This window comes from Electrona antarctica (genome assembly GCF_951216825.1).
Source record: "Electrona antarctica genome assembly, chromosome: 13".
NCBI classification, from domain to species: domain Eukaryota; kingdom Metazoa; phylum Chordata; class Actinopteri; order Myctophiformes; family Myctophidae; genus Electrona; species Electrona antarctica.
Window position 1 is genome coordinate 32,451,377 of NC_136794.1, and position 13,315 is coordinate 32,464,691.

The window sequence follows — 13,315 nt, forward strand, 5'->3', positions numbered from 1 at the left end:
AGCCAGAGCCATATAATAGAAGGCTCTGAGGAGAGCCACCCCGCCACGGATGTTTTCACTCACCTGATTGAGAGGAAATGGACCGAAACACGCCAGAAGTCAGGAGGAGAACGCCGAAGCAACACAGCAGGGCACTCGTTCGCTTCATCTTGTGCGCTGACATTAAACTCCTTTTAATTCACATGTCCAGCGGCGAATCCCCCTTTCGTCTTGGGAACGAACAACAACAAAAAAGATAAAATATTTGCCCCAAAAACCTCTGTCACTTGAGAGACTTTTGCCTTTTTTTTCTCTTCTTCTTCCTTTTTTATTTATTTTTTAACTAAGTTGCAATTAGTCCCCCGGGCCCCGCCTCGTCGGTGTCTTCTGACGTGAAGTTCAAGCAGATACACACGCGGCGTAGTAGTTTTTCCCCAGCTCGTCTTCTATAAGCATCTACTGTCAAACAGTAAGCAACGCTCATGCCATTACTCTCCGAGTTCAATACAGTATGCGGTGGAGAGACTCGCGCTCCGCGGTCACGCCCCCTTCCAAATGTTCCCCTCCCACAGAGCACGGGGATTGGGCGACGTCCCTGCAGATTGATGTAAACCACGCCCCTCGCAGCTCTAAACGGACTGCCATTGGTTCAAAGCACTTGCCCAAAAAATCCCCGATGTTTTGCTGCACCTGTCACAGTCACACCGAAAGCAAGATAAATGCTGCAAAAAAAATATGGCCCAGACTACTACTACACAGGTAATTATTTATTTTATTTCCAAAGGACCACAATACACAGTTAAAGGGAGGTGTGTGTGTGTGCGTGTGCGTGTGCGTGTGCGTGTGCGTGTGCGTGTGTGTGTGTGTGTGTGTGTGTTGGGGGGGGGTGGTATTTCAACAGATTTTCCTCATAGCTCGCTGCCTGTTAATAGCACCCAAGTTGAATTTGCTCGAGTTGTTTTAAAGTCTTTATTATTCTTTGGGGCCATTGTGCCCATAATATCTTAGTTTTATCTGAATGGTTTCTAACTGTCATTGCCCTTTGGCAGCAACTGTGTGAAAATTAAATCTTGAAAACTGATTTGAAATTGAAAGTGCTATTAAATTGTGCAAAAACAGCTAGTTTCTAATGATGCTGAAATAGCTGAGGGCAATATTGCTTGCAGTCAATGTCACTGACTGAGAAGTACCCCCACCACACAGGGAGAGAGAGAGAGAGAGAGAGAGAGAGAGAAAGGTGAATAAGATGACATAAGGTTATCGCTTCCTGACCACAGCAGAGGTAACTTGACGCCCTGTCCTCACACCTGAGGAGAAGGGTGATTACCTCCCGCAGTTACACTATGTCCACACATCTGGAACTTAAACATGCACTGAGAGACACGAGCACACACACACACACACACACACACACACACGCGAGCGCACACACACAGAAACTCTTTCTGTGTGTGTGTGTGTGTGTGTGTGTGTGTGTGTGTGTGTGTGTGTGTGTGTGTGTGTGTGTGTGTGTGTGTGTGTGTGTGTGTGTGTGTGTGTGTGTGTGTGTGTGTGTGTGTGTGTGTGTGTGTGTGTGTGTGTGTGTGTGTGTGTGGGGGGGGGGGGGAAGAGAGGGAAGAGAGAGAGAGAGAGAGAGAGAGAGAGAGAGAGAGAGAGAGAGAGAGAGAGAGAGAGAGAGAGAGAGAGAGAGAGAGAGAGAGAGATGGTTTCTTTACAATGCATTTATTTTGAGCAAAGCTAAAAGGGGAAAAAATCTTTTTAAGCACATGATCATGTCCTACCAACGGGATTGTGTGGTGACTTGTGGAACCTTTAATCTTCTGCTGTCCTTCACTCATCCTGGTGGACCCTGAATGAATATTCTAACATCTAATGAATATTCTCAGCCCAGAGATCATGTTTGTTATCATTAGGATACACATTATCCATCCCGAAGAACCCTTTTCCTTCTATGTCCTCTATCTCCTCTGTCCTGTACATTGTCCTCTGTCCTGATCCTTTGAACAGTGCGCTGAACGTCCCAGAGTTCAACACCCGAGACAGGAGAAATGGGACACGTGCTAAAACAGTTTTCACTTTGGAGAAAGTCAACAGGACCTGTTTATTCATGCTTGGCTGCAGAATGAATAATGCACCGAACTGTGCAGGGGTAGTGCAGTACTGACCCCTCACCAGCGGGGGGAATCCTATTCTCACCTCCATAGGTCACGGTCCCAGCAGAGGCAGCCGCAGGGGGCTCGAGCCACGCTGCCACCAGCTCGTTTCCTGTCTCCGTGTGACATTGGCATCCTATCACTTTTAGAGGCTTTATTAAATATGCCCGAGCAGCGATGAGCTTTTAATATAACTGACAATGCAAATTGATTAAGAAATATGGAAAAAATGAGATCTGGCAGCATCCTGCGTGAAGAGGCCTCGCTCTAAACGTGTCCCAAATGACTGCCGTTTATCATTTTTAATACCGAAAATGCAATTTAGCAGCGTGGTGTATTTTCATTATACATTACACTTTAAGGGGGCATCCTCTGACAGTGTCACCCTAATGCTGTCAATTAGATCATTTATTCCAGTGGATTATGCAGGGAATGAGACAAGGGCCCTGTGCATTCTCTCCCAGGCCTTCCCCTGGTGCCTGCTGTACAGCTAATCTAATACATAACGCCCCTGATTTGTTTAATGGATGAGACTTTGCTGCTGCAAGAGGTACGCCAATAAAAGCCAGGGCCTCCAGAGGCGATTGAGCCTCATAATGATGCCAGGCACACAATGTGAGAGTTATGAAGCAATTCTTTATCATGCACCACATTGTTTTTGCGCTGCTGGTGCCGTGCAAGTATAAAGACCCTTAGACCCCTCCTCCCCCACATCAGTCAGCTCGCTCGCATACTTGGATAAACCCTCAGTGTGATAAACTGAGCGAGCCTCAGCCACATCATGCTGCACAGAAGTCAGGATGTTGCATGAATGTTGTGCTAATGATTTACAAATTGTTTCATGCTTGTTATAGCCTGTGTTTTTATGGAATTTATGCTGCCTCCTATTGCCTATCTCTTTTGTTTTGGCTCCCACAATTTTCACAGTCTTCTGTAATTAGGAAACTCTGAAAATGAGTAAGAGTAGGAAAGGAAATGCATGCTCTTCTAATGTTCATCTACTAATGTTGCTCTGTAGAGGGAAATCTGGATTCCTCTAGTGGAGCTGTTGCCCCCGTGACCCGACTACGGATAAAAGCGGTTGAAGATGGATGGAGTCATATCATCCCCACTTCCGTTTTGCCTGTGCAGTGGCATAAATAACACAATCAAAGCTTAGCTATAGCTGCTTAGCAGAAATGAGAATTCCAAAATTATTTTTTGGTTCAACTCTTTCTGAACTTTGTGAAATTCAGAAAGAGGATGTTTTCTTACTGTTTTTGACAGCTTCCTCTTCTCAACTTTTACAATGAATTACAGAGACAGTCTCCGGAGCATTTGAAGATTGTGGAGAAGAGAGTCTGGCATAAGAGACAAGCCTATACCTCTTACTTACTTAATATATTTGTGAACTATAAGGCAACGTGTCTATAGTCAGACTGTGCGTGCGTGCGTGCGCGCGCGCGTGCGTGCGTGCGTGAACTTGTAGTGACTCATGTTTATTATTGCCCTATTGTACACATTCCTGGTAAATAGCAGGATAGATATATATATATATCAGCAGTCTTTAGTAAACTCCTAAATCTAAAATGGACATTTTGAATGATGTAGGGATGCAATAATGAACAGAGAGAAATGCAATACAAATACTGTATATGGATTGTATATTAATTAATGAGTGATCAGGCGAATGATTTCCTGCTCCTTGGTCCTTATAGTATAGCATACTATAAGGCTACTTAAACTGTTGACCATGGGCTCCTTTTCTATTTTCTTTGCTATTGACCCTAAAGCATTTCACTGTGTGAATGTTTGTCTCAGAGAAGTGCAGAAATGAAACCCATTAGCAAACGTAAAACCTCCTCTCTCTCTCTCTCTCTCTCTCTCACACCCATTTAGTTGTTGCCAATTCCCCCCCATGCATAGCTCCTGTCACTGCCAACCCCTACAGTTGGTCTTAGGGAGGGTGTAAACAACCACATGTCTCCTCCAATACACGTAGAGTCACCAGCCGCTTATTTTCACCTGACAGTGAGGAGTTTCACTGGGAGGTCGTAACACATGGAGGAACCAAGCGGGAAACTTCCTGTCTGAAACAAAGCCAATGAGGAAGTGTATTAAACCTGCATTTTATCTAATAGCCAGCAGTGGGAACATCCACTGATTGCAAAAAAAATAAACCTGATTGTAATGAAGTCTATGGGGAAATTATACTATTCTCACTCAATTTATTACCTAATTTTCCCAATATGTTCATGTTCTCACTAGCTAGTTCCTAATCTTCTTCACTACAACATGATGTTCATTTTGTAAATTGTCTTGTAGAGTAAAATAGATGATGCTTTAAGTTGTTACCATGGACTATAGCACAGCAATCAGGGTAGAAGCGTAGCTGCATATAGATGCATATACCCAGCTCCTCCCTCTCGTCCAACATCTCAACCCTGGGGATTACGTGTCATGGTGACGACTGTCTCTATTATTTGTAACAGTCTATGGGAGGAACATGCTATCCCTCCCTATTCCACTTGCTGGTGAACAGACGCCGCGACCAAACTGAATAAGATGCCCGTGGAGTGGCACGTGGCCATGGTGTCTGGTTATCAGAAGGTCATCGGTTCGCCTCCAGGTCCACCCATGTCTAAGTGTCTCTAAGCAACCCCAAACTGCCATCAGCTGGATGAAGCTGTTGGCTGAATTTCCATTTTCCACCCACGCTCAGTAGTGTTTGTTGGGGCACCCGGCCAAGCTGGAGGAATCAAAGCCTATACTAGTCTTCACAGTGGTGGGCACAAACTTTACTGCTGTGCTCATTCTTAGATGTAAAAGATAAACAGATTCTTCTGAGCAGGAACGTTAAGCCCGTTAAATCATAGTGATCCATGCTAAAGGCCCATGGCTGATAGCACCATAGGCCCTATACTCTCATTGTTTTTATTCCTATCTTTCCAATGCAATACCAGAGAGGGAAGATGAATCTTTCTATCGTAGAGTGATTTATTTCCAATTCTTAGACGCTGAGACCGCAAAAACGTAGAGGCATTCGTTATTGTCAAGGCAAAATGTTTTTTAAATAGATAAGGCTGAAATGTTCTATGAAAGACACAGACAGCCAAAAGCATCTGTTAAGAGCTCATGGGGTTACAATGCTGATGTATGAAACTCACACAGTACAGTAGTACAATACTAAGTCACAACTAACATATGCTGGTCACACAAATAACTCATCTACAAGCTTGCAGGGTTGTCGTGATGTGTTGTGATTGATTGATTGAATTGAACATTTTATTCACAGTTTGTAGAATGTCAATACAAAAACTGCTACTGTGAGGATATATCCACTCTCCAGGAAAAGCACTATAAGATTGTTTACATCATGGTAGTCCTCCATTTTCAATTCATCAGAACATTAAAAGATGTACAAATATTCACTACTATGAAAAACAGGAAATCATCATATATGTTAAAGAACGTAGAAAAGGGAAGAACATAAGAAAGCATGTTGCTTGTAAGAGAAGCATGAAGCAACAAAAGTTGAAGCATTGACACTCCTACGAGATGGCTCGTAGGAGTACTCAAGAAAGATGCAGGAGCGCAAAGCACCAACGAGCTGGCCTGATGTATGGAGAACCGGGATGACTGGAGGCGACGATGGAAGGCTCGTCTGAGGACGACCTAGAGAGAGGGAGACGCCCGAGAGGCATCCTAACCAGATGCCCGAACCAAAGAAAATGAAAATGAAAATGAAAATGAAACCAAGAAAATGTGCTCATTCTAACTTCTGATAAATGAAAAATGCAGGTGTAGATAATTCCCAAAATGTAGTTACAGTACGTAACTAAATACACTGAATATCTTTATTGTCCATTGCTAAAGGCTACCTTTTCAGAGATTACAGTGACTATACCCATGTAGCTAATTCTATTAATTATATGTCATGTTTGTCATGATGCAAATTTACTCACTGGATAGCTTTATTTATCGTCACCTTAACGTTGTGGCCTAAGTCAAATGACTTAAGCCATGACTGATGCCTATATCTTAATTGAAAAGATCATGCTGTTCCCGCCCCAAGTAGTATTATGGCCTATGTCAAGAGTGTGACAGAGGCCATTTTATGTAAGACCATTGGCACAAAATGAGAAAGTTTTCAGCCACAAAAAAGCCTATAGGCGCACAGTCACACTGCACTTTTATTTCACATATGAGGGCGGATCTGATTCTGCCAATGCATATCAATGGGAATGGAGTGAATTTTTGGAGAAATCTGCAAATGATAGCAAACTGCTCCATTCCCATTGAAATGCATTGCATGGCAGAATCTGCCCTCATAGAATAAAAGTGCAGTGTGACCGTGCCCTAAAGGTGTTTTTCGAAAGAAATGGCGTAAAAAGAATGGCGAATCCGAAATTCGCTCTGATATTGGAGTTCGAAAACACAGCAGTCTGCAGGAATAATTGCATGGCAATGTCATACAAAATGTATAAATTGCTAGGTTGAAAGTATTAGCAAGAGTGACTAATTAACAACACTGGATCCATAGTTTCACAGGTTATACTTTGTTCTGTGTCCTGAAAAGTAATGATTTTGGGCATGTTAAGTAATGATGCAAATCAGCAAACGACATTCAAAAAATAATTGGTATTGTATAGGGGAAACATGCCAGCTCTCACAGGTGGGTGAGGATACTGGCAGTTTGGTGGGTGTCATCATACTATTTTAAATATGTTATGTACAGGGGACAAGAACAAAACAAATCAGAACAGAAAAAAATAAAACAAAGGAGAAGCAAACAAGTAAAACATTTGATCAAACATAAACTTACTGTAGGTGACAAATAATAACTAATGGGGGAGTTTTATGGGTTGATATATGGGGTATAACTTTGAGATGAGTGAAATATAGGCTGGCATGATGATGCCATGATATCATACCTGACGAAGACCCACACGTGTTAGGGTTTCCTCAAATAAAATTGCTTCTGGGAGCAGTGTGCGGACTGCCTCCATTTATCATTATACGACAGACAGACGATATATATAGGATATAGGCTATATACAACAATAAATAAAAAGTTAATAATATATAAATGGAAGCTAGATAAACAAATAAATAATCAAATACTAAAATATAATAATAATAATAATAATAATAATAATGATAATAATTGTTAGTTATAATGTATTATAATACAGTAGTAGTAGTAGTAGTAGTATGTTTTTCATTTGGGTACATTATGCAATTTCCACTTTCTCTTAACCACTTACACACTTCATCCGTGTAGTACTTAGTTGACTATAGGGTCGGCTCTGGTCGGTCCACTCCTTTTCCCCCTCTACACCAAATCTCTTTGCCGAAATAATAGCACATCTAGAAGAAGCTCACAACGCATCCTATTGTGACGTGCTGTGAGCTTATCAATAAAACATTATCAGTGGATGACGTATTCATACTGAAATGATTAAATGGTAAATGGACTGCATTTAAGTCTTTCACCTATATTCACACACACACACACACACACACACACACACACACACACACACACACACACACACATTCACACACCGATGGACGGTGGAGGAAACCGATGGCGGAGGACACCATGCAAGACACCAAAGCTGTTCATGTGGGAGCAGTTAGGCGTTCAGTGTCTTGCTCAAGGACACTGAACACTTACTCAGAGCCAGGAGGAGCGGGGGATTGAAGACGGCCACTCTACCTCCTCAAGATGTCACGTTGCCCTTTCTCCTTTTCATGTTTCATGGTGTAACTAAACTACTGAGTTGACATCAAAAGCGCTACTTTTGTACTTGCGTAACTTTCAACACAGATAATCTTACTTAGAGCAATATTTATGTTAATTGTCATACATCTTACTTGCACGAGTAGGATATTCTAGGACTTTTTCCACCACAGGGTTTGTTCCACCAGCTTGCATAACTAATGTGACACAGGTTAAGTATAGGCTAATGATGATGCAAAACAGTATACGATACGTGTAGATTGCAAATTGCAGGGGAACATAATTTCAGCTCCCACAGATCATTGATACAAGTATGCTTAAAGGGGAATACCACTCATTTTCAACATTTTACTATGTCATACTTTGAGCTGTTGTGTGGAATTAAAAAAAAAAAAAAGGTCCCCCCATTCTGTGTTTCCTAGAACTGGAGGTATGAAAAAAATCATTGACATTGTGAATCACAGCTCTAAGGTATATTAATGACATAGTAATTGAAAATTCTGTAGTAATTGAAAATTTCTGTCAATGGCCCAACTTCGTGGAATGAACTCCAAAACTCTTTAAAAGCTCCAGAACATTTTTCACCGTGATTGCACCGTGATTCCCCTTTAACCACATGAACCTTAGAATCCCTATTCTGGGGAAACATTTGGCAAAAACAGCAGGCCTAGCTCACAATGTGTCATGTTGGCCAAGAGTTTTGTAGTTGAGGGAATGAAGGCGCAGTCCTAGTCCTGGGGGACCACGGGTAACTATACGTATAGCCTAATGGTGTTTATGTGGTTAATTTATATTCCGTGCAACGGTGTCGTGTGCTTAAAATAGCAGATCTACATGCTCACAATGTGCTCAGAATGCATACAGTAGATTATCAAAATGCTTGAAATAGTTAGTTTGACTTGGTTCCACAGTTAAATATTGTGAACATAGCTGATCAGCCGGTTTCACAATTGTTGCCTATTTCTTATGGGCCTATTTGACAATGTGGCCAAATGTTTATCCAGTTTTATAGTACAGTTTGTTGATTAACTTTGATACAGTAATGCATTTTTTTGCCATTATCATCATCATCACCTTTATTTATACTCAGAAATACAGTTGAGGGCAAGCCCTCATTTTCAATGTAGCCGAGGTTACAATACACAAAATACAGTCAAAAAACAATACATCAAACAACATTATAAATCAGGATAAATTACAAAGGAACTTTATACAGAACAACCATCAGAAAAATAGATCAATTGAAGCAGGAGCAATCACGGTGAAAAATGTTCTGGAGCATTCCTTTGAACTGACCGAAGGATGGCAGGGAGCTCAGTTTTAAAGAGTTTTGGAGTTCATTCCACGAAGTTGGGCCATTGACAGAAAAAGCTGTCTTGCCCAACTCCGTCTGGGCCTGAGGAACCTTGAGCCTTAAAAAATCACTAGAGCGGGTCTGATAGGTGGTATGGTATTGTTCAGTTCCATCATGGAACAAATATAGTCAGGGAGCATCCCAGCAATTTGGCTTTATATAAAAATAGGTGCCAATGCTTATCTCGCCTCTCAGTCAGGGAGGATAAACCTGAGTTCTCATAGTGCACAGTGGTGTGTACTATACCTATCACCAGTAGTCCACCGCAAGGCAGAGTGGTAGACAGTGTCTACTGTCTAGCCTTTTTAAAAGTGAAGGAGCAGCAGACCTATAAATAATGTCCCCGTAGTCCAGGACCGAGAGGAAAGTGGACTCAAAGTCAATAATAGCTTTTTTACTGGAATTTGGAAAACAGAATTTATTGCTATAAATAAAACCTAGTTTTTGTCTTAGTTTGGAGACAAGATCAACAATATGAAATTTAAAAGAAAGTTTATCGTCAAGCCAGATGCCAAGATATTTATATTCAGAGACCCTCTCAATCGTGGATCCATCTGAGTACATTATAAAGGTCTCAACAGTCCTTAAATTGTCCCTTTACTGTCATCTGGGAACCCACCCAAAAATCATGTGGGGAGTGGACCCCCTTGGGGGTCCCGACCCACAGGTTGAAAACCACTGTTCTAGACTGTAATCAACGATGCTTCCTCATAGGAATGCATCACAGACGTCACATTCTGGCAGGTGGCTGGTGGACCTGCCATGTGTGCGTCGCCGTTTGACAATGTGTTTCATAATCGGCCAGACTTGTCTGCCATTTATGTCCCTGATGATTTTACGAGGCAATCAGATAAAGCCTATAGACTAGTTTATAGAGATTATAGATTAGTTCAACATTTGAATCCATTTGGAGAAAAGAGCATTGATTACAATCTGTCTAAGCTATATACTGTATGAAGAGCATACATACTCAATACTCATTCACCCCGGTCTGAAATGAAGTACAAATTGCCTACTGTATGGATTTTTCAGTTTGTACAAATTACACTGGCTATTAGTGGTCCAGTTTCTATGGTAATAAAACTTACTCATCACAAAAATCCTCTGGCACCATATAATAATCTCAAAATTAGTTTTATGACTCTTTCGCCCTACAGCAGCAATAGTCTGAAAATGAATTATTCCCTCTGTGATATGATTCTTGTACAGAGGTCCTGGTGGAAGCCTATTTAGATTCAGTCATTTAGATTGTCTGAGGTCATATTTCTGTAAAATCATCCTGACTGTGGAATACTTGTTGCATGGCTTCAATATTTAGGAAAGAGCCGTTCATAACTAGAAGTTGGTTCCCAATCTCGGAGTCGGAACCCCCAGCCCCAAATTCTTTTTTTGGGGTCCCCAGATGATTAGCTTAATGTGTAACATTGTTTTCTGAACAGTAAACAAACCAACATACAGTATGTAAGTGTATATGCCGGGTATCTGCACATTTCTAAAGTTACAATTTCATGACTTTGTTAATACCAAATTGGCCATATTGTCAAATACTAGAACGTGGCTAACGCCATGCGGTCCATGTTTTTGTTTTTTCTCTGTGAATATCATGTGTCCGAGTGAGTCACACACACATGCAAAAGCTGGATGTAGGAAAGCCGTGCTGTGATTGGCCAGTAGTCACAGACCCCACAACGCTGGAATGAAGACGCAGAGGTGACATATCACGGCGACAAAGAACAGGCGTGAACGGCACTTCCACATATGATCCGCATACGTCACTGTGTATGACTTGGGCACCTAAACTGGCGTACAACGTTGTGCGCTCCATGGGCACAAATATGTGGCCATTGAATTCTCCCAAATGTAATAATAGATTACATAAGAAAGAGACAACCATTGTGAAAATAGATGATCTACAAGCTCACAACGCCTGTGTTGTGAGCTTGAAACGTTTCGGAACCCTTGCTCTAGAAATTACACTGAGGGTAGATTTTTCTTCTCCAGAATTCCAAGTGTTTCCCTCTCAGAATCAGAATCAGAAGCCTTTATTGCCATACATGTAAAACATGTTAGGGATTTGTTTCGGTGAACAGCAGAGTAGTTACAGAATGCAGAACTTACTACAGCTGCCATGGACGGCGCTATATTGGATACATTACATCGTCCTTGCATCTACAAGAAATTGCACATTATACTGTACGTACGTCAAATATTTTGTGCCAAGGACCTCATTAGGAAATGTGTCCACATTTTTTCGGAAACAGGCAAAAGTGTTTAAAAGTGTTCCTCATTTTGCTGTGGACCCCCTGGAACCTCCTCTCAAGGACCCGTTGGGGTCCCCAGGCCCCACTTTGAGGAACCACTGCACTAGAGAACCAACATGGGGCGGTGACTGGCTCTGCGTGAGTTCCACTCACTGAGCAATAAGCAGCATTAGCACATTACGTACACATGATTACGTGGCTACTTCCTCAGTGAATGAGTCTCATCAGAAGTCACTGAAGAAGCCACTGAGTGTGTAATTGTTTCCCATTAGGGGAAATGGCTGCCACCGATTCCCATCTCGCTGTGGCGGATGTTTGCTGACGAATGCTCAGTGTCCACTCACCGGAGCAGGCTCATCCTGCCGCGGACGGTGATGGAATTGCTCAGGACTTCTCAAAGGCACCGGAGCAGTTTTCTTGTTTTTTGGGAGGGGGGATGACTTGGGCCTCACCAGAGTGAACTGCCACCAGAGCAGAGCAGAGGGTGCTTGTTGATTAATTGACACAACTGTAAACATCGTAATCGGTTATTATATATATATATATATATATATATATATATATATATATATATATATGCCAGGTCTACTTCATTGATGTGCCATTAGTTCAAAACGACATACGTACTGTATGTGTTTGTGTGTGCGTGCGTGAGTGTGTGCATGCCTGTCAGCATATATGCCTATGTTCATCTCTCCCCAGTGTTCACTAGCTGTGTGAGCTTGTGGATCAGCTATTTTCGGTGTACGACACCTTTGAATAAATGTGCTCTTCCCTGACCTTGAGACAGATACGGTTGAGTCAACCATATGTCTTGGAGGTGCAAACAACACAGGTCAGCATTGAGTATGTGATCTTTTTGCCAGGTGCTTGAAAAGCGCCTGGACTACATTTGCTCTAGTAGCGGCCGTAGTGGTCTCTATAGGCTGCCTCTAAGCCAATGGAAGATTTACCCATAAAACCCATACTCTGAACACAAACTGATTACTGTAGATGTTCATAAACGAGAGCTTTCTGCACCTGGCAGTTATGACTGAGTCATTCTTGTTTTTCTATTACAGTAGGCCTATTGGATATTGTAGTGGAGGGACCTGTCACAAACACCATCTTATGAAAAATGAAGTCAGGACGTCCACACGTAGTTTTTCAAGTTTCTAAAGCAACGGAAATACGCCAAAATATAGCAGATTTGTTTGCACCTCTAACACACACTTGCATGATGTTGATTCCCCTCCCCTATCCCCAAGTACTGCCCCTGTAAAAAGTCAAAGTCTACCCCCCCCCCCAGCTGTTTACTGTACAATGTACATATTCTTATTTTCATTTTCCTACTTATATGATGTTTTAGCATAGTATTGTATATTTTTCATCGTTAAATGTTTTGATAAATTGAGTACAAAAGGACCCCAATAGAAACAAGCCATATAGGCTTTATTGGATAAATCCTTTTAGCAGACCATGTATTGTACTGAACTTCCCTGTGCTTGTCCACACAAATAACGTATTCAATCAATCAACCAAACAAACAAACTACTAGGGCAAGGGTTCCCAAACTGGGGGGGTCCCAAATCGTTTTGGGGGTTCCCAGATGATTAGCTTAATGTTAACAAACCAACATACAGTATACGTGTATGACAGGGTACCAGTAAGACGCCCTGAGGGAGAGAAGCGACCTCGCCCTAAAGGTGTGAGGTCGCGCTCACACATCCGCCTGCATGGGTGACGGCAGACTGCTGGGTGAGCTCTGGCGCTTTGGAATGGGGGGTCAGATCAACATATGGAATGAATTCTGTACTGGCCATATATGGAGCATGTCTTGAGTTTACAGGGTTTGATGAGGTCA

At 42.0% G+C, this 13,315-nt stretch overlaps 2 protein-coding genes across 3 annotated transcripts in view; one reads left to right on the forward strand and one right to left on the reverse strand.

The window, feature by feature from the left end:
- erbb4b (erb-b2 receptor tyrosine kinase 4b) overlaps positions 1-203 on the reverse strand; it is a 451,213-nt gene extending 451,010 nt beyond the window's left edge. For both annotated transcript variants that reach the window (XM_079518830.1, XM_079518829.1), the window contains exon 1: positions 64-203. In XM_079518830.1, coding sequence (XP_079374956.1) covers positions 64-163 — 100 coding nt within the window. In that variant the 5' untranslated portion in view covers positions 164-203. The remainder of the gene's footprint in view (positions 1-63) is intronic.
- A 153-nt stretch (positions 204-356) lies between these two features.
- pofut2 (protein O-fucosyltransferase 2) overlaps positions 357-13,315 on the forward strand; it is a 31,217-nt gene continuing 18,258 nt past the window's right edge. Inside the window, exon 1 of the mRNA XM_079518832.1 lies at positions 357-738. Within this exon, the coding sequence (XP_079374958.1) occupies positions 491-738 (248 nt within the window). The 5' untranslated portion in view covers positions 357-490. The remainder of the gene's footprint in view (positions 739-13,315) is intronic.